At 36.0% G+C, this 27,832-nt stretch overlaps 1 protein-coding gene across 4 annotated transcripts in view; it reads left to right on the forward strand.

Moving 5' to 3' along the window:
- PARN (poly(A)-specific ribonuclease) overlaps window positions 1–27,832 on the forward strand; it is a 59,540-nt gene that overhangs the window by 18,392 nt on the left and 13,316 nt on the right. For all 4 annotated transcript variants that reach the window (XM_080386835.1, XM_080386838.1, XM_080386836.1 and 1 more), the window contains exons 19-21: window positions 6,439–6,494; window positions 10,706–10,792; window positions 18,303–18,377. In XM_080386835.1, coding sequence (XP_080242961.1) covers window positions 6,439–6,494; window positions 10,706–10,792; window positions 18,303–18,377 — 218 coding nt within the window. The remainder of the gene's footprint in view (window positions 1–6,438; window positions 6,495–10,705; window positions 10,793–18,302; window positions 18,378–27,832) is intronic.

A 27,832-nucleotide genomic window follows, 5' to 3' on the forward strand; every position in this document is an offset into this window, starting at 1 on the left:
TAGTAACACTACAGAGAGGCCGGAGGTTGTAAAGTGAATACCTTTTGTTTTGAAGAGAATGGTTTACTTTCTGCCAACCTGTAAAAGGACACTTAGAAGAATACCTGGACTGCTTTAACAGCCTTGTCCATGCCAGTGTTGAGAATATGTTTACAATTTGGAAAATTGTCTCTGGAGTAATCTCTGGGAGTAGTGGAACTGAAGAAAAACTGGTCAGGTATTCTTTATGTTGTAGGACGCTGTCAGAAACTGGTGATAGTTAAAACCGAGCACACTAAAATGTCTGGAAAAACTAAAATATACCTACTGTAATACTGATCCAGATAACGCAAAGCTATTGTATTAACATTATCAGGTAACCCATTTTTAAGAAGGTATAATAAACACATATGATGAGTAGTTTATGGGATGATGCTATGATCAGTATTTTGCTTTTTGAACTGGATCTTCATGCAAAATACTGGAACAAATTGAAGTAAGACTTGAGATATCTAGAAGTCTTTATGTACAGATTTGATTCCTTGTGGTTTTAGTCTGTAGATTTTACCTTATGAAAGCTTCTAAAGATAGTATAACCTGTCACATAAAGGGAAAGGAGTTGAAATTAAAAAGCTGTTAGAGCCTTAGTCTGTCTATTTGTTTGCTAGTTTAAATTCAGGAGAAATCCATCCTATCAAACCCTATCATATAGGGGTCGGCAAAAGTAATTACTTTAGCTTCAGATGGCCCACACTAATAAGGGAATAATTGTGACTGATGGCTTTTAGCTTTCATCAGTCTGGAAACCAAATTAACGTATTGAGAGCAGTTAGGTGATTCTCCTGACACTGAGATGTGTGAGGCAGTGCCTCCATATATTCTAGCAGACATTGTAAATTATATGTACATTCCTTAGGTTGAACATGGACCCACAGTGACCGCTTGATTTGCATGTGAAGATGATGATAGATCAGCATCATTTCATTTTAAGATAGGACTTGCCACAGGATTATTTTCAGTAATACCAGCACACACACTCGCCAACTAGTAGATGCAAATTGAGGGGAGTATTTTTTCAATCATTAACCAAAATGCTTTCAGTTCTTTCTAGAGAAGCATGTCTGCAACAACTACAAACTGAAACTTAAACTGTCACAATAATACTTTAAATTTAAGCTTTTCAAGTTAATTAAGTTGTGTACTTCAAATGTGGCTTTCTTCTAACAGTGACATTTCAGAGTTTTGAGAGGAAGCCTGCTGTGTCTGTTCTGGATTCAGAGTTAACACTGCCTAACTGTAATGAAAGGGAAAGTTAACAAAAAAACTGCAGGGAGAACAACATAGCAAGAACTGAAAATTACTGTTTACAAGAAAAAAGAAAATTTATCCATTCTGTCATTATTCAGACCTTGTAGCTTCTTGTTTCAGAAAAGCTATCTATTATTTTTAAGTCATGGAAACTTGGAAGACTTGCTATGTCTTACTTTCACATAATCTTAGAAGCTTTGCCATATTCTAACATTTGCCACCTCACCTCAGAGCTTGGAGATGAGACTCCTGATAGTGAGCAGGCCAAGGCTTTTATTTTTAAAGCTAATTTTTTTAAACTATAATGCAAAATAACAAACCAGAATAAGACAGATGTAAGAATAATTACTTTTTAAAAAAGAAAAAAGATTTAAGTATATCTCATAAGTCAGAGCTGTTGGATCTTTAAATGAAAAAGTCTTTTGCTCAGTTCAATATGTCCTTGCAGAGCAGACCTCCATCTCCAGCACCTGGTCTGTGTAGCACCTTTAAGTAGCATCCAGGGCTTGTGCAATTTACTTAGTTATCTTAAGGTCCCTAGTAAGTATGTTGCTTCTGGGGCTTTTTTGCAGGTATGCTCTGGGCTGCCAGCTAGCTTCCTGCTACACCTAGTTTTCTCTAGTTTGTGGTCTAGAAGCTTTCCCTAGCTGAGCATCCTCTCTTCCTCCCGGGGAGAAAAAAACCTATCTTCCTCCTTCCTCCAGAAGTTCTACCTGATCCTGTGCGCAGCAGTCAGAACAAGGAAACCTTTTCCTTTGTGCTGTAGTCATGTTCTTCAAGCAAAACACAAACTACAACATGCAAACAGTAAGCTAAACAAATGAAAGTTATACTATCTGTCACAAAACCTTTTCCTGAAAGAAGCTGAACAGAAGTAGTTTTTTATAAGGCAGTTAGTTAGAAGCAGTGTTCTCAGTTTGAGCTGTTATCAAGATAGTCTTGAAAATTTCTTTAAAGCAGAACACTTTATGATTCTTTGGGTTGCTCCTAAAGTCTTAATTTCCAGATTTCTGAATACTAGGTGTTAATATTTAAATACAGTTTAGAGATTAAACTTTTACATGATTGGTGTGACTGATGGGATTTTGAAATGTTTTCTGTTTGAATAGACTTGTCACTAATGTGAATAGCAGAAGTAAATTTAAAACTGAAAAATCAAGCTTTGATTTTTAGGAACTTAGCCTTCAAAGAAAGTAATGCTTTTTTCAGTAGTTACTTTGACCTCTCTTTGGCAGTAAAGTTACAGAACTTCCTGGATTGCCATTAAAGCGCAGTGGCCCACATATAGCTTAATGTTCATATAGGTTAATGATGAGCACAGGTAAAATCTTTAGCTTCAACTTCTTGTAAGAGTGGAACTGATTAAAACCAGACTTTGCCTTAGGGTCATTCGGCTCTTTAGGCATAAGGCAGTAAGTTATATGATAATTCAACAAGCCAAGATTTCCAGAGATGCATTTCTGTAATCTTTATGCTTTCTTGTATATTTGTATATAGTGTCTTTGAAAAATCACGTTCATGTGAACAATCTGAGTAATCCCTGATGAACACTTACAAGTTGAGGTGATGGGACTTTTTATATTGTAATATCTAAACTCTTATGTGTATAATTTGGATGCTATATTCTGTTATATACTTCAGAGTTGATTAGAAATTTTTTGACCTATTTCGTTTAGAGCAACATCTCTTCTTCCATACCTCCCTGCCCCCACCCATAAGCCCCTCCTAAAGTTTTAATGACAACTTTATTTCAGAACTCTTTGGGTTGTTTGAATATTGGGGTTTTTTCTCTTGATGTAGCTGGAGGCAGGGGGTGAGAGCGGTCTAGAAAAATGAAAACGCCATGTTTTGTTGAGCTGAAGAGCATGATGGTCTGTAGAAATATGAATTATCTTAGAAATGTTTTTTTTTTTGTACAAAGGGATATCAGAAACCAAAATCTGTGCAGATAGCTTGGCTTTGTGCAGTAATTGTGGAAAATGTCTCACCAGGGAGCTAGGTTCTCTGGCATGTATTGCGAATCATTTAATTTCTCCCTTTGCTTTTCTATATTAATCTAATTTTCTTTGCAAAATTATTGCAAAAGAACATCAGCATGCTTTTCTGCAGTTTGACTTTTCGGTCATAGTGTAGGAGTGAACACTTGCTGTCCTTGTGCTTTCAGCCACATGTGGCTGTACTGGTTACTGAGCTGGATTGGTAAACTGATCTGGGTTTTAAAAGATGCCTTTTTTTTTTCAGCTGCATCAGTTTCTCTACACAGTTTATCACACAACTGTGAAAAGTTTTGTCTTAGCTCAAAGCAGAGGTTGAATGTTGACTGCTTGAGACCACTTAAGCTTTGCTGTGAAGTGGCATGGTTGTAGCCTTGCCCTCTCCTTACGTTGCTTGACTTGCTACAGAAACAATTGTCTTCCAAGTGGCTGTCTCCAGATACCTCAGAGTTCCTAGGATATTGTTGTATATTGAGAAATAGATGTCTATCCTTTGACCATGTGTTCTGGCTGTAGCCTTTAAGCAGTGTAGGAAATATTTATTTTATTTTATTTTTAGCTTGGTCAGTATAGCTTTTACATTACTGTGAATTAATGTAGTAAAAAGTAATGCCATAGCTACAACTTCACGAATCTAGCTAATTTAATATAAAGTAGGGTTTATGTTGTCGTACAGAACAACCTTATTAGTTTAAATTTTCTGCAGATAGATGAGGAATCTTACAACCATAATTATGGATACTTAATTAGAGATTATGCTGCAACTCAGTGTTCATAATCTGTATGATATAAGTTAGTGCTACAAGATGGCAGTTAGTGCTGTAACGTACCTTAAGTGCACTTAATATGAAAATCAGTATTTATACTATGTCTTCAGGGAGCGTGAGTGTATGTGCTGTTTAGAGTCGTAGTTCTTTGACCAAACAAATAAATACAGGATTTGTCTGGGAGGATAAAACACCTGATCTTAATTATCTCAGGTATATAATTTTTTTGGCGTAAGTCTGTCCTTGTTGGCCACTGTATTGCTTTCCTCAACATGATAAAACCTGGGGGAGGGCAGCTTAACTAGACTAGTATTCTCCCCAGAAGTCTTTGTTGTATTTTTAGTAAACCTTGTCTTTATTTTTATGAAATTTGCTACCTAGGAAATGAGTAAAGTAGCTGGTTACAAGAGTTCTGTGAAGGCTTTTTCTTCAGGTAGCTCAACTTAAACCACATCTGCCTTTTTTTTTTTTCCTTGAAAACTTTTCCTATCCTGTATGGATGATAGACAACCTTCATCCAGTGAAGACTAAACTGCTTTTACTGACTAGCTGAAATACTGTATATTTAGGTTGTGCACTGGAGTCTGAAGAAAGCTGTGGGTCTTACTAACAGTGACATTGACATTATTTCAGATGAAGATATGAGCGCAAATCATAGGTAATAAATGGAACCGAACATCTTTCGACAGTCTGAAGTCCAGCTTACATTCAGAGCATAGATCCCAGACCTGCAAGTTCTTTTCTGCCCAGATAGGTGCTCTGTGATGGTGATAGGATCCTGCCTGATGTCTTCCAGCAGAGATGCAATATAGTCACTTCCTTCCTATTGCTCCTTAGAAGATCTATCACACACTCCCCCTGTGTATTCCCTCTCCCTTTAATCTCATGGAAGATAACCTTGTGGCCTGATCACTGTGTCTCCTGTCATTTTCTGGGTGGATGGCTTTTTTGTTTGGTTGGTTTTTGCTCCGTAGCACTGCATGTCCTGTCAGTATTACCCCAGATCTCTAGAGGTCAGAGTAAGGATGTTTTTCTCTGTTTCCTTGTGGAAGCTGCGTTCTGAAGCTAGCTTTGTTCTCAAGGTGTCACTCCTGTCCTGTTTAGACAGATAGCTATAGTGAAGCCAAGGCTATAGGAGTATGGCACCTAAGACTGAATGTAGGAAGAAGCTGTGGCTCCTTTGTAAAATAACTTCATTACTCAGTGCTATGTTGAAATTGTTAAAGTTTCTAAAGTTAACTGATGCTGAAGCATCTTAATTTTTATTGATAAAATCCCTTTTAGGTTCTGTAGTGCTCAGGGGGACACAGTGCACATTCTACTATATCTTCCCTGAGACTCAGGAAGAGAAATCAGGTGGGACAGTGTTCATCATAACTGGTGCAGTTCTCTGAAGACCCTCTGGTTCACTTGTGAGCCTTACAGTTCATTTGCTCCACAGTGTTTTGGGTTTGGTCATGTTTTTTCTTTCTCCTGAGTATTTATAGTAAAAACAAGTTGCCAACTGCATTCCGGGAGACTTTTCAGCGATACAAGTAACCATCAGGTCATAATATTCAAACTCTTAAAATCTAACAGTGAGTGTGCTGTGATACAAAGAATCTCTAGGGAATTACAGATCAGTCTTCACTCTTTATATTAGTTATTACTTAGTTGAATACTGTAACCATAACCTGATAAGCCTTTTATAAGCTTTTTGAAGATATGATAGGAAAGCTACTTACTTTAGCCCTCCAGTGAACACTATACGTAGCAAATGTTTTGTAACAGCAACATGGTATCTGTATCTATGACAGGATTTTAGGCTACTTCTCTTATTTTGGAAGGAAATAGTTTTCAGAGCTGAATATGCACTTTTATTGGAAGAATTTATAAATATTTTGAGAAACTCTTCAGTTACACGTGACAGAGCAAAAGACTTGTCCTGCTTATCTCCATAAAGTGTCATGATGGCTTTTGCAGTTGTAGGGTTTTAAGATCCATTCTATCTACAGCATGATGCAATGCTCAGAAAATGGGAAAATGTATGTTTATTTAGAATGACAGCTTTTGCGCTATCCACTGTGTAACTGGCTCTTACTGCACAGAGCTGCTACTTTCTGAATGTTCATTTCTCCATTTGTTTTAATTGTAACAGTGTGGGGCTTCTTTCTTCTTGTTTTGTTGAATAAGTAAAATTATTAGCATGGTGCCAAGTAACTTGCTGAATCTGGATTGTTAGAGAAGGAATTGGACTTAATTAGAGGTCTATTTGTTTTAATACAGCTTAAGATATGGTTGGGATGACTTCTGCTTCTTCAGAAGCAACATTAAAAAACTGTAAAAAGGAGAGCTTAATAAAAGGTCTTTAGGCAGAAATTTGCTAATGGTGCTTTTCCATTTTGCTTCAGGCTATTTCTTATGAGAGTAATGGACATACCATATCTCAATTTGGAAGGACCAGACTGTAAGTAGCTTATTTCTTACTACTTATTTTTTACTTACTAATGACAAATTTCCTGGAGGAAGTGTAAAGATTAATTCTCACATATCAAAAACATGGGACATCAGCTGTGTTCAGGTTATTAGCCACTTACCAAATGGTTTAAACATCGCCCCCCTCTTTTTTTTTTTTAAATGAAGTAGTAAACCCCTAGGTTCTTCAACTTTGGCCAGAAAATCTGCATTGCAAAGGAGATTGTCCAGAACAGATATTAAATTCTTGTAACTAAATGTAACAGACTTTGAAGTTAACAGCTTTATGGTTATTTTGGGTCACTACTTTTATGTACCATGCAACATATAAAGTGGAGTATTAACACTTTCCCCCTCTCCCATCACCCCAGCAGCAAATACAGGATGCAAACTAGTGAATAGCAAATGGTTGTGAAATTTTTCTGGCCACTTTCCTTAACAATTTGTGGGCAGCAGTACCTTCACTTCAATCAAAACATCAGAATTCTTTTGTCACATGAAGTTATGATTACATAAATGGAAAAATATTACTTGGAATATTTTTACACTTCAAGTTATTTCAGGTTACAAACCTGGGGCTGTAATAAGTTAGTAATACATATAAATGAAAATAGATTTTACTAATATAAAGGTCCTTAGTGTTATGGGATGTTACACTCTGAGGGAGAAAACCTCAGCTAAGTGTTACCATTGATGTCTTGACTTAGGAAAATGTGAAGCCCTGGAGGTCAGTCTAGTCCTTGACTAGATGAAAGCTTGATGTTTTGCTGTGAAGTTAGGTACACAACCATCTTAAAAGTGATACCCATCTGGAAGCAATACTGCTGTGAAGACATTTTCCACTCCATGCATCAGAAAGCTGAGACTGGAGGAGTGACCCTGTATTAGATAATAGTAACAGAATACAGTTCCATAATGATGAAAGTAACTACTGAAGTGGAAAATATATGCTGTAAGGGCATATGTTTAATTTTTAAATGCAGTTAGATGACCAGATCACTGTGCTCTGTCTCTCTGTGGATTTGTTGGAATGGTCATCTAATTATGTTGCATGCTTCTTTCACTAACCGTTTGATATTGAGTGGAGAAATAGATAAATACTGTAGGTCATTGAGAGAATGCCAAAGCTACTAAGCTGTAAGGATGCTACTTCCACTTGCTAGCCAACTTACAGGATTGTTTTGATTGTTTGCCAAGAAGAGATGCCAAAAAAGTCTGCCTGTTAGAGTCTCTCTCTCTTATCTGAAAGCCACTCCTGTAGAACAGAAGGTGCAGATGTTACTGCAGAATCTGAACCCGGGAGACTTTCTAAGCCTCAAAACAGAAAGTACGTCTAGGGTGGTGTGTTGGGCTGGCTGCTTTAGAACCTTCTATTGCTGTTTTGAGATTTAAATGCTACTGTAGGTTGAGGAAGCTCTTTGGTTGGTTGTCTGTAGGGGCGTTTTCACAGGGCAGTAAAGCCATGCAAAGAATAAGGCCACACCTCTGTGATAGATATACTCGAAGACTGTATAAAAAAAAAAAACAAAGGTGAGGCATAGCTAACTAGGTGACTGTTATTCCTGGAAACATTGCAAAACTAGCTATAACACTACATGACAAAAACTGACAAACACAACAAAACTTAGGACAGAGTTTGGTAACACATGCTAGGTCAAAAAGTATTGAATATGTGAAAGTGACTTTCATCATCTTCTTTTGTTACTGTGTATTAAAAACTCCTTTCAAAAGAATGAAGTTGCTGCACAAATTGACTGCAAAGCAGAATATGAATAAAGTATTTCTCACCTGAGTAGGTGGAAGGTATAGAGGTTTAACAGAGGATTCAAAGTGAATTTAAGAATAAACTGATGCTGGAGGGTTAGGTGTAGTTTCTTCTTTGTAATCAATAGAAAAAGGCTGTTAAAACATCTGAAACTGGAGTTGTTACAATTCTCTGCTACTGAACTGCTAATAAACCTTTGAATTGGTAGCTGTTCAATAGGCTCTACAGCAATGAGTTGATCTTCATTGGCTTGTTCAGACAGTTTCTGGGGGTTTGGTGTTTGGCTTGTATAGTGGCCAAAAAACTGAATTCTGGTGCTTAAAAAATGTGTCCTTTTTGGTTTTTGATGTAGCAGATTTAAGGAACAAGACTTCACTTGTGCTTATGAAAGGATTGCTTTCTTTTAACTACTTGTGTCTCCATCCAATCTGATGCTCATGCAAACCAGAGAGTTTGTGATAAAACTCATGCTAACCATGCTTGTTTTGAGCAAAACAGATTAAAGCACTTAGAAAAAAACAGCAAGTGGCCGGAGGCTGGGCAGTTGTAACATCTTCAGTAAATACTGTTTCATCTGGAAAAGGCATACCTCCTTCCTGTGTACCTCTCTGCAACATCAATTTTATTTCAGCTGGTACAATCAGATGAAACAACTACCCTTTTCTAAGCTGCATGGGTTCTGCTCGCCAACCAGTTGGATACCATGTTACAACTTACATGGTTACACATGTACTATGTTACAACATTTACAACAGGTTCATGTTTGGGCCTCCCACTTTTTTGCAGCTGAAGAACTAGGTTCTTTACTATGTGGAGCAAGACAAGTAGTTACTCAAAACAAAACTTATGAAACTTATTTTCCCCTGACTTCATTAAGCATTCAGTATTTCAGTTATGAGATGCTGTGTGGTAACTGTGTTATTTTTGCTGTTGGTACCTGCATAATGGTGCTTTCATTAAGTGTTTTTTTTGTTTTTGGTTTTTTTTTTAGCATTTTAGTACTATTATTGAATTCATGCTGCAACCTCTTCCTTAGAAGACATATGCATTTGGAAATCTGCCCTAATTTCATTACATGTTTTGGTTAGCAGTTTGATTTTGAGTAACTGTTGTGTTCTGTTGAGTTTATGCAAGTTGTTAAATTATTTGGGAATAAAAATTCTGTTAAACCTTTGGGCAGGGGTGGCAAGGCTTAAAACCAAAGAACATAATCTGTTCTATCTGTTCAGGGAAACACTTGTAGATGTGGTGCTTAAAGGCATGGTTTAGTGGTAGACTTGGCAGTCCTGGGTTAACGGTTGGATTTAATGATCTCAAAGATCTTTTCCAGCCTTAATGATTCTGTGATTCTATGATTCTCAAGTTCATGCAAAAATGAAGCCTTACTTGTGGAGTAGAATTACACCTAGAAACATAGATGCTTCTACTATAAAGCACGTACCAGGCTGAGGACACTACTACTTAATCAATCTAATGACTAAATTATAGTAATTGCTGATGCTTAGCTATATTTATGAAAGGAACAATGCATAAGGCTTTCATCATAAAATAGAGCGAACTTGCGTCCTTAACTACATGTAGCAAAAACATCTAGTAGGTTTGCCCTTGTGGAGTGGGGTCAAGTACACATGAAAGTTGAATATAGCAATAATAATTGGTTAATGGTCCAGTTTTGGACACATTTGCTCTGTGAATGAGATCAACCTTGGAAAAAACCTCCTAGTTTAATGCTGAAAGCGAAGGAGATCAGAAACTAGAGAGGTTTGTATCACTAAAGAATTCAGGAGGGTAATTCATGAAGATGAAAGTCAGTCTCTCCCTCACCACCCCCTGACCCCCCCATCTATCTATACCCAATATATATAATACATATATATATACACTATATATATATCTACCTAAAGAAGATACTTCTGCACTACTTCTTTAGATGTTGGCCTTTATATGCTTTTTTTTTCTTGATGTAGTTTTTAATATTTAAGAAAAAGTCTGTCAGTGTGTGTGCTCTAGCTTGTACCTAATGTTATACGAAAACTGAATTGAACCTTGATAGAAAAGTGGCAACATTGAATTATTGCTGAGAACTTGTTAAAGCTAGAGCTGGAGCATGAAGAGGCTGTTGTTTTGTTCTTCTGTCCTTGAACCTGGTGCAAAGGATGGGAAGGACTGGATTTGTGGGCATTTCCCACTGCATGTAATGGTGTTTCAATTTTTTACACGGATGAAGTGGTAGGATTTAGTATATCTATTTAATGCATAATTGCAGGCACGTTTTCATTGGTGCCTGACATAGTTTCATAGATCTTGGCCAGTTTTCTTATTTAAATAAAAAAGAAAAACTAAAAAAAGCTACATGACCATATTAGATAACTTTTTTAGGATGTTCTAAAGATACTAGTAGTGACTCTTATATTAGCAAAACCTTTTTTGTTTCACAGTGCAGCCAAAACGAGATCATGTTCTTCATGTTACTTTTCCCAAAGAGTGGAAGACTAGTGACCTTTACCAGCTTTTCAGTGCCTTTGGTGAGTAATTTAGTCTACCCTTTCTTCTACATTCCTCCCCCTGCCTCACCTTTGTCATTAGCAAGTACCTCTGGTTTTGTTTGTTATTTTTAATCTGTGGATGCAGACTTACTCGAGTGTAGGTGACTATTAATTTGCCTTTTGTAATTTTTGAATGGTGTCCTGTGGAATTTCTTTTTAATGGTAGCTGAAAGGGTTTGCTGTGATTAACTGCTCTTTAGAAATGTTTTTATGTGCTGCTTGTTCAATATTGTGGACCTTTGATGCTTTTATTTACAGCCTTTTCTGGGAGGAGATAAGAGTTTATTGTATAGGTGGGTAAAGAGAGTAGACATTGGTGTGAAAGGCAGACCAAGGTTTTAGGGGTAAGGTTCATCCCGCTTAAAGCCAGACGCTAACTTATGTAAGTCTAGGCAAGCAAGCAAGCTTGAAAATAGCCAATTTGTTTTCAAGATTGTGAACACCATCCAAGTCAGAAGAAACAACAAAAAAGCTATCTTATAAATTGGGAACTAGTAGACCTGTTGTTCCTCTACTATTTGTATGTAATGTAAGGACATGGAGATACTAATTAATTGACAGTGATCTCCTAATACCTATCTCTTTTAGCAGAAAACAGTGGTTATGCTTTGCGTCCCAAAATCAGAACAAGAATAGTCTTTCGTACAGCCCTGTGTTGAATGCTGTTTCCAAGATTTTTATTGCAGATTGGTTTCTAGTTTATTACTGCTATGTAAGGTAGTGCTTTGAAAGAGATCTTTCGGGCTTGTAAAGAATTTTGCAGTAAGGCTTTTTACCTCCCCCCCACCCCCCACCCCCACCCCCCGCTTTTTTTTTCTCCAAAGAGGTAACTTCTTTTCATTTCTTAAAACATTTAATGTAAAATAATAATTACTCTTATTTTAATAACTTTTTGCATGATTTCCAGAAATATTTTCTTGGAATACTTATGTTACTGAAATATTTCTTATTAAATATTATGTATTAATAAATATCTATGCATCTTGTCTTCCTCAAATTCTGTAATAAGGATTTTATCAGGAAATAGCTCCCTCTTTTTCCTTTTGGGTTTTTTTTTTGTTTTTTTTTTTTTTTTAAAGCTATTTACCAAAGTGTTTATTTGGGGGGGGATCACTTTCTCATTTGAAAAAAATTGCCACCCATCTAAGCTATATGGATTTCCTGTATTGCCAAAGGGGGCAGGGACAGCAGCTTTGAGGTCTTTTTTGGCACTTAGGACCTGTGCCTTTGGGCTCTACCAGATCTCCAGCACCAGCCATTCATGAGTAGTGGGAAAAAATTGGCACTTGGGGATGCCATAGAAGTGGCCTTTACGCTGGTCCTGCCTGGTGGGCTGGTGTGGAGAGGAGGGTGCGGACCCAGTTGGGAGGATCCAGCAGGTTTTGAAAGCGATGCAGGTAGGGGAGCAGCTGAAAGGGGGAGGAAGATGAGGGTCTGTCTTTTGTTTCTGGTATTAAGCAATTTTAGAAAATTGCATTTTTATTTTTTTTATTGAATGGATTATAATGCTTTATAGTACATTAGTCTTGGCAGCTCTAAGCAGAGCATGTATGACTAGATTGGTAAGTTCCCTGTTCCTAAAAATTTTCTGCTTGACACTGTAGTTTCCTCTTTTTCCTGCCCTCCCATTTTACTTAAAAGTCCCAGTACCAATTTTATCCATTAGAGTATAACCACTGTAAAAACTGTATTTTTATGTGTGTTTTTAAGCAGATAAGTGACTAGGTGGCTCTCTTATGAAATAACCCTTTCCCTTTTGGAGACAAGTAAATGAAGAGGTGTCTGTTTAGCTAGGACTTGATCAGTGTACTGGAGTTGTTTCAAAGTAATGTACCACACTTAACAACTTAAGTTAGAGTTGTAGGGTGGCAAATGGATTCAGGGCAAACTTGAACCTAACCTCCATTGAAATGATTGCTGTGGTATCCATAAGGACATTTAATAACTAGTAAAAGGATGGAAGCATGCTCAGTATTGTCGCTCCTGTGCTTGCTGTGGATCACCACGCTAGTTTATAGAATGGTACTGTTCTCTTCACCTAGAATTATGACTTGGTAGTCTGTGCAGGGTCTCTGGACCTGTGTAAAATTCACTCAGTTCCTTATGACTTTTTGATCTGTACTGCAGCATGATGCTGGTGTAATGCTGGATGGGATTTAATATTCCCCATTGGGAAATATAGAATGTGAGAATGTAGAAGGTTAATGAGATCATTCCAGAGTTGCTGTCACAGGAGTAAGAAACAGCACGGTTTGGACGTTGTTTCTATAGGCTTTTAAAGACTCAGCCATATCGTTTTTCTCATTTTATGAAACGCAAGCAGAGATCACTACCACCAGGGGTCACGCTTACACAGCTCAAAAATAGTATAAAATTTTGAAATTCCCATTTCTCTCACTTCTCCAGATTTCAGAGCTGAATGTTTTCATGTGTGGATTTACAAACCCCTCATATTTGGGTAGTACTTAATCTATATTTTGTTTTAGGTCTTAGTGCCATGGTATCTCAAAACAAGCTGCAGGTTATTCCTTCCAGCTTCCAGGAGTACCCATGGTTTTTCAGTTGTAGCTGGACAGAGAGTGTGGCGCAATGTTGAGGTTAAGTGATTTGCCAAAAGCCAGAAAAACCAAGGCACTAACAGACATGAATTATCCCAGTTTATTATACAAGTTAAACAAAAATGTTTTAAAATAAAGCTTTTACCTGGATTAAAAATCAATAGATCAGTTGTTAAATTGAATAGCAACATTAATTGGACTTTATAGAAAACTTATTTTGATTCTGGTTTAGCTTAGTATGAATTGAAGTAGAGTTGTAATCTTCCATGAAGCTTCTAATGAAAGCAGTGAAACAGCTGAAGGGGCTGCAGTGTCAGACTTGGAACTGTTTTACATTTGCTACTCTAGAAGGGGTGTTCATAATTCTGAAGTCTTTCAGTGCTGCATGCATACCAAGCAGACACCTGTTCGTGCAAGATGTTTTTATAGTCTCATGGGTGAATGTAGTTTCACTGTACAAGAACTTGCAGTACTCTGCAGTCTTTTAGAACACTTACTTTCTTTAAATTCTTACATTTGTGGCTTTTGTTTTGGTCATGCTGATGTGAAATATGAAGGTATTAAAATAGTATTTGCTAGAATACAGTTTTTGTGTATAATCTTCATTTCTACTGAAATGAATGTCTCTGGGCATTAAAACAAAAGTAATATCAAACTATTATAAAAAATACTAGTTAAAAATTTTCCAAGTGAGTGGAGTCAAAACTGTGTTGTAATTAGCGAGAATGTGAGTTGTCTTTAAGAGGGAGGTGAATGCTGGTGTAGTTCACGGAATCAGAGGTGATCTTGAAGATGCATAAATTACTTTAAAAATGCAATCGGTCCTTTGTGTATTTAAATCTTGTTCTAGTAGTCCAAGCTACTATATAGATGAGTTTTCAGTGACTCTTAAACACATATTTGAGACTCACTCACAAGTTCCATACACTGTGACTGTCCCTGTTAACCCCTGTACTACAAACTCACTGCTTAAATTTTCCTTCAAGAATTAAAAAAAAAAAAAAGTGGAGCTAGATAAATGTCCCTTTCAAAGGTGACAGTCTAGTTTAAAGAAAACTTCTAGCACACTATATGTATTAAATATTTTTCTAAGCTCATGTTCATATAGACACGTAACTTTGAGTGTTGGTTTTTTTGGTTTGTGGTGTTTTTTGGTTGTTTCTTTTGTTTCTGTGGGAGTTTTAAACTTTTAATCCTATTTTTTCTCCGTGCGTTTCTGGCCTTTCCTCCTTCTTCTCATGCCAATGTTTCCTTCAGCTGTTCTTGCTTTCTTTGTACCCTGTCTTCCTGCCAGAAAGGTGGAAGCTCTGTTAACCCTTCTCAATTACTCACCGGGAGAATATTGTTTGTGTTTAATAGCTGCTTCAACTGTTTCTATTGTCTGATGCAGCTGGTGTCCAGAAGCTGTTAGCAATCCTATCATGGTGTCAATGGGGTAATTTTTTTTAATTGTAAAAAAATGGAATATATTAATAAACTTTTTTGTTAAATGAAGGTCCATGGAGTCCTAATATCTATGCTGTCTAATTGCCCCTAACAGTAGTGTAGGAAATGTGTAAGAACAGAATGGAAGTAAAGCAACTTTCCTGCCTTCTAGCAATCTATAACGTAGGGACTCGTGAGCTAGAGGTCACACTTGCGTCTTTTAGTTGGAGACTTTCACAGCTTTCTGTAAGTCAATCTAAAATCATTCTTTATCCCATATGTATAGTCTTGTCATCCACAGCACTTGGTGGCAGTTCCCTAATTGCAGTTAAGCATTATGTGAAAAATTATTTTGGTTTTAAAACATCTGTATATTTTATTACATGTCCCTTAGTTGTTTTATAGTAAAATAGTGAATCCCCTCTGCACGTCTTTCATATAATTTCTGTTCTCATATGTTCCCTGTAGACTTGTATAGGTGTCTTCCTTAGAATTTTCTATTGAAGGCTGAGTCCTAGTATACTTAGTCTCTTACACGGAAGCTTTTCTATAGTTTTGGTCATTGTGGTATAAAAACTGAAGGAAAATCTGTTTGAATGACCTAATCCATCAGTATTATTTTGTCCTGTGGAATTCAGTGTTGTTGGCATATTTGTGTTTATATAGAGAGAATTTCCAAATTTAATTATAGAAAAGAGCATGTTACTTTGCACCTTCATCTCAGAAGCAACAGATGAGATTTTCATCTATTCTTATTTGGGTGAAGATGTTTTATTTCACTTGATGATTTTTCACATTACCCTTTATTTGCAAGGGACGTTTTTTGACATTGCACGTGGTAGCAAATAGACAGGCTCATACAGGCTAACAATGGTGTTCTTCAAAGTATTGAAGACATTTGATCTGTTTTGGAAGTGTAGAGAGAAGTGTTCTATTTTATTTCTCTAGAGCTGGTACTCTTACATTGCTGTATATGGCTTATTTGGGTAAGCCTTCAAGTAAGCTGGCGTGCAGCTATGTTGATTGCTAAATATTGTACTTCAAGTGCAGATGCATTTGCTTTTCACATCTTTGTTGCACTTTCACCTTACTTCTGAAGTGCACAATATTTACTGAGTGCTTAACAATACTGCTGAATGATCTAATTGATTTATCTTGTCTCGTTTCTTAATAATAATGAAATGTGACAGTCTGAAAAAAGTGTATTTTGAGTGTGGAGAATTGCGCAAAAGCATTTGTTGTACTTCAGATTGCAGCTCAGAGTGCACTACTTAATATTTGACTGGTTCTTGAAATTGTGTATTTAAAATATATAAATCTGAGTAGAAAAGCAGCATATGTTGGCAGGTATTGAAACCCTTGATTATCTAAAATACCAAAGTCATTTAGAGTGCAGCAGCCTTTCTGCAGCAATGAATAAGTAGCTGATACTGAAATGATGTGCCATCAGTGGGTTGGATTTTTATTTATTTATTTGTAATTGGTACTTAGTGACAATCTGGGCACTGAAGGCCACCTGAGTAGTAGGTGAACTCCTTCAGGAGATTTTAGCCCATCTCTGATCCTCTAATATTTTACTCTTAAGGGCACAGTTGCAAGATTTTCAGGAGAATTTTTCTTTCTGATCTTTCTTTTGGTCTATTCAGGGTAGATAGGAAAATAATTAACTATGTATGTAGGAAAGGGACAGAAGGGACAAAATCTGGGCATCCCTTCCATGTTGAACAATTACAGAAGAGTGTGGTCTTGGGTGTCTCAATAATTACTTAGAAAAATTTGTAATTAGTAATGCCAAAAAGGAGCACTTGATACACAAAGACATTCAGAACAATAACTTGTCAATGCACTCAGAACAATATTAAATTGTGCAGTTACTTCTAATATTTAAAGGAGGCTCAGTGTTGGGGCCCTACATAATGCACTACAATTTTGAGTTGCAATCATAAATCAGCTTGGGCTTTTCCTGTGTTGTGAAATGTTGTGTCCTGCCAAAAGCATGTTCTCCCTACAGTAATGGCCCTTACCTGTAGTCAGCAAAAATCTATGTTCTTCGAAGATTGACTTATTAGAAATTTTAATTTATTTTTGCTACAGGGTGTTTAAAGAAATTCTAACATTTGACTTCCCAGTGTAGGCTTTTCTTAATAGCAACCATAGGCCCTTAGTATAGGGAAATGTCAATAACCATACTGAATTAATTATGGTTTTGGTGATCAAAATAATTATAACTTAACATCCTAAATAGCTACTGAAATGTATAACATGCAAACTAAATCTAACTAGGCTTTTATTATTTATAATTAGAAAATCTGTTTATTATGTGACTGGATTGCAGAAGAGACTGCTATAATCCTGCAACCTGTAGGCTAAATTGCATTTAAATAGATTAAACATCTCAAAATAATATGTATTTTAAGCATTTTGCATCATTGTTTTTAACCTTGTAATGTCTGAAGGTTAAATGGTGGTGTAATGTTGTATGTAAGTTGATTTCCTAGTCTACCTGAAAAAAATTGCACCAGTTTTCAATATCTGAATTGTACTAACAGTAGAGCACTTAGGTGATAACAGGAGATGTAAATGGATTTCAGACTATAATAAGACCTTGTGTCTGGAATGGAATCCTTTCCTCCACTTTTGCTTGATTATGAGCTCTTTTAGCGCTGTGTGACGTTTTAAGCCATTCACATAGAAAATGTACTAACTGCTTAATGCATGGAGGAACTTGGTTCTAGTCACTGTTCCATTGTAACAGCTTCCAAATGAGGTCCATGATTTTGTGCATTTGTTCTTACATTTACTCAAATTAAGTTTTCATTGCACATCCAGGAAATATTTTATAGTGGGTTGCAAACAAACCAGTCTGAAGATTTAGAGTGTTGCAGTAACTGGAGTTCTCCACTTGTGTGATCAGTGGTTGTCCCCAACTCACCTGCTATTGGAATTTCTTATCTTGGGTGTCTGTAGTAGTAAAGGAACAGTGAGTAGTAACTGGAGCTTGTCCATGCTGTGTCTTTAGGAAATACTGCAGTTCTGAAGGATGGATAGATTTTAGAACACAACTTTTTAGTACAGAGCTGAAATTTCCCAGAAAAAATTGCTTGAATTTTTGTTGTAGAATTATATAGAACGGCTGAAGGGAGGACTAAAAAAGCCCTAAGATTATTTGAATTGTTACAAGATTTATATTTAATTTTAAAAAAATGCTATGAAGAAGCAGAAGAATACCCTGGGAGTGAAAAAGGTATTAGATGCGTCTCTTTCTTTTTGGTCCTTACTCTATTCGCTCTAAGAATATACAGGATGCATATGCAGCCCTAACAGTCACTGCTTTCTGCACAGTTCCAGGCTCATGTACAACTGCGTGCCTTTACAGTGGACAAAAGCCTTCTCAGGTGAAGTTCCTCTTAGTTGACTACTTTCTTTTATGTCATGGCACATCAGATAAAATCTGTGACTAAGCCTAAGATAAAAATAGTCATAATCATTTCTTTTGCCTTTTCTAGGTAACATTCAGGTTTCATGGATTGATGATACATCTGCATTTGTATCATTGAGCCAGCCAGAACAAGTACAAATAGGTAAGTCTTTCTGAATTTACTTCAAGTAAATTTACAAATAAATTAAATTGAATTTACTTCATGTAAGTTCAGGTATTGTGACTTGATGTCATCTGGCTCCTGCAAAATGCTCTGAGCCAACAGGATCTGTGATTCTAACGGCAAAACTACTGACTTGGTTGAGATGCTGTAGGAGTAGCTAAACTTTTATGGTACCAGCATGTGGGCTGCAGCAAAGACAGTAAGCCTGAGCTGCACTTGGCTGAGAGTTTTGTGTTTCATTCCATGACCCTTTAACTACCTGAACTTGCTAGTTTCTCAGTTGATGCAGTATTTATTTATTGAGGTTATTTACTGTTACTTTGCACAAAGCAGAGCTATCAAAGACTTTTATGATCTTTGCCTTCAAATATCCTTTGAACTACTATAAGTTTCCTTTGGTTTACATTTGTGAGTAAGAAATACAGTAGTAAGGCTTTTGGTGGGTTGTAGAACACATGCAAAATAATAGTCTCCTAACAGTCTGGACTCCTACTGTGTCTACAGTTTGTGTATTAATAATGTGTGATCTCTCTAGGCCTTAATTTTTATTTTAATTTTTATTTGAACTTTTGAGTTTAGCTTTGAAAAATGTTCATGGGCATAAGTTCTAAAGGATGTATACTTGCTTAACTTCTTTCTTGAAAGTTCATTGGTGTTGGATTTTTTTAATATATTACTTCTGGGTTTGTATTTTAGGAGAGATGTTAATTTAAGAAAAAAAATTGTGCTTGATTACATAGTCTTAGTGAACCCACATTCCTAATTCAGATAATTAGGACAGATAGCAATGTTTTACTATTTACAATTGTGCAAGGTATTCTAGAAAAAAACATTTCCAATGTAAGAAGCTGACTGAAAGTGTAGAGCAAAACATTACCTAGATATCATAAGAAAAATATAGAATAAAGTAACGCTCTTGAGAAATCATCAAGAATTAAGTAAAAGACAAAGGAAGAGTCCAACATTTCTGAATGTACTGAAAATATTCCTTCTAGTAATGAGGAAAAACAATCTTTTTGGGGTGTGGGGTTTTAGGTTTTTTTTGTTTGGGTTTGGTTTTTGGTGGTAGCCTTTGTTGTTAATGTTGCTTTGAGTTTTGGGGGGTTGAGTTTCTTCACTTTATTGTTTGGGTGTTGGTTGTTTTTATGATTTTCAGTTGATTGTAGTTGGATTGACAAGCTCTTATGGGTTTCTGTAGTTCTTTTGGGCTTGTATTTGAGGACTTACCCTTAAACTTACTTCGGGCAACAATGACTGGAAGTGGAGCATTATCCACGATTATCTGGGATACGTTATGTAGTGTCATCCCTATTTACTGAAATGCTTGTATTTGATATGCTGTGGAGCTGGTAAAAATGGCAGTATTGATAGCATTTTTGATTAAATGGCTGAAATTTTGTTGCACTTAAGAGCAATCCTGCCAGAATTCCCACAATTAAATTCTAAAAGGAAAAAAACAAATTGGAAAACCCCATTGAGTTCACCATAGTCTATCTTAAAAAGCTCAAATAAAGAAGCTTTCAGGTTCTGGATACATAATCTGTGCATCTCTCTTACTAACATCCTGTGTGTATTTATCATACTTCCTCATACATACATATATCTGCAGAGGGTTTTGAGTGCTTACCAGCACTTGTTTCTTGATCTATGTACAGATATAAGGACTATATTACTTCTCACTAGAAGTTCCAGATGAAGAGTTATGTCAAAATAGATGTGGCTCTATTTTAGCTGGCTCTGTAACTCAGGAAAGCATTGCTAGCACTTCTTGCATGTGTTGTCTTAGTTTCTTACCTCTGAAGCATTCGTGATTTGTAAACTGTATGTATTATAGTTGGTGGTGATACCAGCACACCATCAAAGGTTTGAGGAAAATCCTGTTCCTGCAGCAGCGAGTACATTACAAGATTGGAGGGAATAAGCTTTAAACTATCTTAAGTTTTAGATAGATATCTTAACTCTGAGCTGTGCAATCAGAAATAATCCATTTGTGAAGTAGCAACTTGCCGGGAGTGTCTGAAGCTCTTTATTTGTGACTGCATTAATCTTATTCAGAGTTTGTTTTCCATGTGTGAGAGAAAAATTGAACAAAGGGTTGGAATTGTTCCACCTTTTTGTGTTTCCAAGAGGACTTTCTTTGTGGTGAAATACGACAAAGTTGTGTTTCCTGCTTTCTGGTTCAGATGCCCTAATGTACAGAACATGTAGGGTCATTGTAAGTGTATATATCTCTGCCTTTTTTCCATCCTCTTTTCAAGCTGATTACTTGTTTCTCTGAGTGGGACTTACAAGACTATTTGTTTTCACTAAAAAATGTGTGTTTTAAGCCATTTCATAAGCTGAAAATCTTCCTACGTGCTGCTACAGTAACTTCCCCACTGCTATCACCTCAGTTACTTACCGGTTGTCTGAATGCTTGGCATACACATTCACCACCATTATTCTTTTATTATTATTTTTATTGTTTGATACAGCAACTACATATTGTTAAAAGAACTGAATGGCTGCAGAATATTTAAACTGAATCTTTCTGGCAGTGCTCTGTGTGTATATGGCTTTTTATGCTTTAACAAACAAGGAGGCTTGTTCTGTGGCCTACGTGCTAGAAAACAAGTTATTTGTTTGAAAGCCCAGGTGATTATAGTCTTTCATAGATTTTTATGAAATTAGATTAGTAAAATCTCATATACTTGAAAGCAGTCAGCCAACCAAGCTGATAAACTATAGCAAACTCAGTTAGCAAAAAGCTGTGCAATTTTTATTGTAAAATTGCTTAAACCTCTTAGGTGTTTTTTCCCCTGTAATAAATGTATCGTAAAATCAATTCTTTTATTCTGTTTCCTGATCTTAAATTCTTTAATGAACTGCTTTGGCCATAAAAGTTACTATTTGAACTTGTGATTTAGTGATCCGTGTATAAGTGAAGAACCTAGGAAAAACTAATGATGTGGACTGGTTTTTAACCTGTTTATATAAATATGTCTGCATCTTCTGGACTATATAAAAAACCTTGGAGAACTGTCAAACAGTATGATACAATGCAAGATGTTGCTGCAGACATGTTTACGCTTACCTCTTAAAGATGTTACTGGCTTTCAGCTGGTATTAATATGTGTAGTTAACAAAGCACACATGCAACAAAAACATTTATGGAAAATAAATGGACTGAGGACATGAAGGGTGTGTGGAAGTTTCCCTGTACTGATAAGGTGGTCAGATTTGCATTATATATGAGTCTAAGCACTGTAAAAACATCCAGACTTATTTTGTATCCCTTTTAATAAGGGAACTGTGTAGGAAAAGCTATGAAAAATTGGATCAGTTTTGTAATAATTTGCATGGAGTTGTAACCGATTCTAGGTCTACCAATTTCTTTTCTAAACTCAGTTCAGATCTGGGAGGTGTCTTTATTTTTCAGTTGTAGCAGTGATTCAGCTACTGAGTATTTGACTAAAGTAATATAAAGTTACAGAATTGAACAGCAAATCATTTAAAGACTGATTTGTAGTCATGCCTTGATGTACATAGGATAACCAGCTTCTGAATCTTGCTTGTTTCTTAAAAACTTTTCTCCAAAGCTTTTTCATTTTCTTCAGCTTTGTAGGTGTTAAAAAGGAATTTGAAACATGTGATTTGTCCATATTACTAGTTTTGTGTAACTGTATCTAACCGTTGTATTGAAATTGGATAAACTTGTGTCGTAAATACAGAGTTTTTTTATGCTATTTGAAAACTCTGAAAAGCTTTGCTTTATTTAAAGATTATACCAGATTAAAAAAAACAACCAAAAATAACAAAACACAATGGGGATTTTTTTTCTTTAAAATGTCTTTCACATTTCAGCTAATTAATTGTAATTCATTTTCATGCTCATGCTTAACCTCTACATCAAGCAAGTGACAGATATCTTAAAAAGTGACACTTTGTATAAGCTTTCTATACTGTTTCTGTGGCTTTTAACTCTGGTGGCTTCAGGTATTCTAAATGGACTAAAAATTTGTTCACCTACACCCTGGGAATATGTTGGATTTCTCATGTTAATATGTATAGAAATCCATTTTGAATATGTAGGTAATAAAATGTATCTATTCATCCCCAAGTGCTCTTTAAAATAATGTTCCTGAGTTATGTAATATCATGGATGATAACCATTAAGATCTAGTCAAAAAGTAATTGATAAAACATTGCTCCATATGTTTTTCTGTTTAAAAAGTATAAATCTGATTAACTGAATTGAACTAACAATTAGCTCTTCAAATTTCGCATGGTAGTTCAGTAGTGTGTATGTGACAAGGAAGAATGCATGTTACAACTTCATAATTGTTAAAGTGTTACCGTGAAGGGCCTATGAATCTTTGCATAGGATAAGAAGACTTGTTCCCTTTGCTATTTATTTCCCTCTGAAAAAATAAGTAGGGGAAAGGGCAGTATTTTTATAGGCAATTTTGGAGCTGCTCCTAGGTTTCAAACTGAACATAGCATGCTTAAACCACATAAAACAAAAACCTTGGGAAAAAAGAAGCAAATCCCTTAACCTTCTTATTTTGTTGCTTATAATAATGTCCAAGAATCTTCACTTTATTTGGTTATTCATGTGACTTGCATATTGGCAGACTCTAATTTAGTATGAGTAAAAAAGGCTTATTTTTGATAAAGTCATATTACTCTTTACAGTTAGAATGTAAACTGTGGCTTGAAGTGGAAGCTGCACTAAGGCAAATGTTAGTTATCCATTTCTTAACCACCATGGAGTTAGGTGCCTGCCATGTCTATAAGTGCAAGTTTTACCTGCATTAGTGGGGGAAGATTGCTCCTGAGTTCTAGTAGGCTGTTCTGTATGTCAGTTATCACTGTTGAACTGCTATGTTGTCATGTTAAAGGTAATAATGAGTTTGTAAAAATGGTGGTTTAGATGGCTCTAAGTTGTCACTTTTTTGCAATATACTCTACTGTAAACTGATTTCCAAGTTACAAGCACCTGAAAACAATAATGGACGTTTTCTGTTGAGGTTTGCTGTTCAAGGTAGGTAATTAATAAGAATTTGTTAAATGGTTGATATTCCTTTAGCTGGACATCTGGGAGACAGAGCTTACTGTAGCCAAATTGTATTTCACGTGGTCTCAGCATTGCTGTCAAACGTGGAGCACATGCTTTTAAGTCTGTAGCAAAGGTGAAGCAGTGTGCGCTCTGACAGTTGTTAAGTACAAGAATTTTCAGAACCAACTTTTGTTGTACAGCTTCTGACTCATGACTTTCAGCTTCCTAGATAAACTTGCTTTTGGATGTTGTTCAGCTTTGTATATTTATAAAGTTGGCTTTTCATCTGGAAAGGTTTGAAATAAATACTATTTCAATGCTTGTTGACTTACATGGGTCTAGACTTCACACAAATAGTCTGGAAATGCTGGGGAAGATGGGAGAGCCTTCAGCTTGTCTTAACTTTAAATCCAGTATTTTATTTAATAAATTGATGCAACCTGAAATATTTCAGAATTTAAACCATTTCGGTATCTCAGCTAGTTAACTAGCTTGTGAGTCCTGAGCTAATGCTTAGTGTCAATGATAAGTTCTTGTTATTCGTGGTTTCCTTGAATTTTGTTTCCAGCCAGCTTTCAGTGACTCTTTAGGTCACCGGTTTAAAAAGAACCTAGATACACTCTTAAAGGGAGGTTTCTTTAGCTATTCTTGTACTTGTGAAGTCTTTATAGGCCATCTAAAATGTACTTATAAAAAATGCTGTTATTTGAGGTTGATTTCTAAAACATGGGAAAGTCTTATAAATATGTTAAATTTTTCAAATGCTTGAAAGTAAAATTTGGTTTCTGTTCTGAGACATTTTACATAGTTATAGGTTAGTGAAAATAATGGGTAAGCTTATCAGTGATACTTCAAAAATATACCTGATTTGTTTTCCGTTAACAACTAATGATTGCTCTTGATTCTCTTCGCCTAAGGCTTAGGTGCAGTTTAATAACATCTATGTTCTGATTGTGAGCAATTTCTACAATATTTTAAGACCAGTGGTTCAAATTAAGAGTAATTTTAACCTGAGAATCTTCCTGAGAATGTTTTTCTTGCCGTTTTAAAATACAATAAGTACACCTAACCTGAAATTCTGAATACATGTGAAAAGCAACTGCTTGTCATAAATAGCAAGTTTTGAAATAACGTTAAGTTGTTCCACGTGTTAGTACCCTGACACATGAGCTCATACAGATTTACAGCATGCAAGATATATTCTTCCTCTAGGCATTGAGAAGACCAATGTATTTAGACAGCAGGGGAGCAATGGACTAAAGTGCAGCAGCTGAAATTGTGATGGCCTTTCAATGATTCTTCTTTAAATCATTAATCTTTCTGAACTTGCACATTTCTTACAGGGCTGGATTTTATGATTTATTAGTGTTTTATAAGGTTTACTATAGAACCTTCTACTTAGCATGAATGCTTGCCACCACAATTAAAAAATATACACATATATTTTGAGATTGTGTGCTTATTAGTCTTTTCTCACTGAATTTGGGGAAATAGCAGGTAGTATCCACTGTATTAACTCAGATTCTTTGAAAAAAAGATGTATTTCATAAAACTGTGTTCTCACCAATAAGATAATGTGAAATTCATGTCAGATACACGCTCTGGGCAGCAAACTTCCTTAATGTAGGCCAAGGAAGCTGGAGTCATGCTGCAGTATGTCAGATCTCAGCCATTATTGTTGTTTTACTTTTTATTCAAATTATGTGCAGTCTCAAACATTTTCTCTAACTTTTTGTGATTTCCCCTCTTCTCCTCCCATCAAATTTTGGTTTTTTGAGATCCATAAGGTTTTGATGTTTTAGGGAAGCTTGGCTTAAATTTTGCATTAGTGTCTGCCTACGATGCTAAATTTGCAGTGTTGAATCTTATGTGATGCATATGTGTATACATACACTAATATATATATATAGAGAGAGAGAAGGCTACAAAAATATTGGTATTTCTCCTCTTAATTTTTGAGTGGCTTGCATTCTTGTGCTGCATCAAAATGGCACTTTAGATGACAAAGTAATAGTTGTAATAATTGTAGTAAAGGTATAATCACCTTGTATGTGTGTGCTTTTTGCATTATTTTCATAACTTTTGGATTTTTAAAAAACATACGTTACCTTAAGACTGCACATAGTTTTTCAAAAGATTGTAAAGATGTTATACATGCCTGTATGCTATGTAAGGACTTGAGTGAAATGGTTTCAGTAGGAAGACTTCAGCAGTTATCTGTAGGTTTTGCACTCCTTGTGGGTGCTAATGGTTATCAAAATGGAAAAGTTAAAGATTTAGTTTTATTTGGGATGCCTTTTTGGATGAGGGGGACAGTATCAACACACTTATTTGATGCAGTAGTGAGTATGTTAATTCTGACAATGGGGTGCAATCATTTCTCTAGAAAATTTATCTGATGGATGAACTCTTTACCTGGATAGCTCTTTCTGAAGCACCCAACATGTGGAGCATTAATAGGCACTTTGGTTAAAAATGTCTGTATTAGTCTTGAGCAGTCTTCTGGACAGTGCTGCCATGGGGATGTCTCCAAATTCAGTTCACTAGTTCATGTTCTGAAGTTTTTAACAAGTGTCAGAAATGTCATCAGATTTTACAGGATTGTGCTTCCTGCAACTGCTCAGCCTTAGCTGAAATGTTTAGTTTGCTGGTATTAAAATATAGCTCGTGGTTTGTGCCACTCTTAATCCTTCATGGTTACATAAAGGGGGTTGACTCCCCACTCCCAATAGGGAGCTCTCACTGCTTTTCTTTTGCTGGTTCTGTGTCCAGAAAAATAATAAAGAAAAATTCCTGCTTGTTCAGTGAGGTGAACCGGCTTATCAGCAGGTCAATAAAACCCACAAACACTGTAAAGGAGGGCACAGGACCAGGTGGCTTGGAGCTGGGGCTAAAGAACAAGACATGGGATTCTCCCATTTGGTAACAAGTGTTAGATTAAATCGGCTGTCTAGCCAGACCATGGGTTCAGATTCCTTCTGAAAAGTCTTTCAGATCTGAGCTTTCTCTGCTTTGAGTAATAATAGACATTGAGACCTCCTATCTGACTAGAAAGGAAAAGTTCCATACACTTTACATATTTAATTTGTAGATTAACAGATCTGAACGCTTTACTAGTACTGCTGGAAATTACAATTCTTCAGTGTTGATTTGAAAGCATTTCTGTACTAGTAAATGCAGGCAATTGAGATATGGTGAGTTTCTACTTGCGTTGTTCAGGAGTCTTGACCATAACAAGAAAATGAATTGCTGGTTGATATGTTTTAGTCATTTTTACAGTGGAACCAATGGTATAAATCATAATGTAGGTATTTTACAACTTTTGGCATTACTGATGCAGAATTAGGAGGGTCAATTACAGACTTGCCTTCAGGCACCTGCAGCCTTTTTTCTCATCAGTTAAAAAAAATCCCAACACCAAAACAAATAAACAAACAAAAAAATTTCAAAATAACACCTGTACCCTGTAAGTTTGAATACAGTAATTTTTTTTCTTAATATACCATTGGAAGTCTTCTGACTACCTTTTAGTTGATTTGGATTTTTTTAAAATGAGTCGATACATTTCACAGCTTTTGTTTCAATTACTGAGGTATGTAAACAGTATTTTGAATTTTTCTAAGTGATGCTGGGATCCAAAATTACACTGTATTACAGGTTTTAAATAATTAGCTCAGACTTCCACATGGTTAAACGTTTTTACCAGTAAAAAAAATTGTAAGTGAATTTTAATTATCTCCTGACCTCAGAGCAAACCTAGACTTTCCCCTCATGATGCTTCAGTGCAGGATGATCTCAGAGAATCTTTCATGGAATCTTGATACTTTGTTTTATGTAAGTCTCAGATTTTGGAATATATTTAAAAAAAAAAAAAACTGCAGTCAGTTTTTTTCTTCTCTTTAAATTTTCTTGTGGACAAGGATCTCAAGAAGCACGTTGATGTAGTGTCACTTCATTCAGCAATGCTGGGCAAGTCTGCTGTAGTTACCTTGACATGTGCAAAAGGGTTTTGGGTGCAGCAGCGCAGCTATTACGGAAAATGGAAAGCAAGCAATCAGGATTTCTGTAGCTGAATTAGCAGTTATTTTTTACTCCTTTCAGTCACAACTGAAATATGTTTGACTCTATTAGATGTAAAACTGTGCAGAATACTTATGTTGAAAGTAGATAAAACTTTTCAGGATAAGGTTTCATCTCAATAAAAGCTTTAAGCAAAGGGTATGCCGAGTACATCCAACTCAACAGAACAGCTGCCTTGTTAGTGTGGGTTCATGACCAAGGCTCTAAAGAGTCCTGTCTGTCGTGTAGGTGTCTTACTCTGCTAAATTAGTGAGGCCTTAGATCAGTTTTGACAGTAGCAATGTTGATAGATTTACTCTCCTAAAACTCCACTGTG

The sequence above is a fragment of the Falco punctatus genome (assembly GCF_963210335.1).
Source record: "Falco punctatus genome assembly, chromosome: 4".
NCBI lineage: Eukaryota > Metazoa > Chordata > Aves > Falconiformes > Falconidae > Falco > Falco punctatus.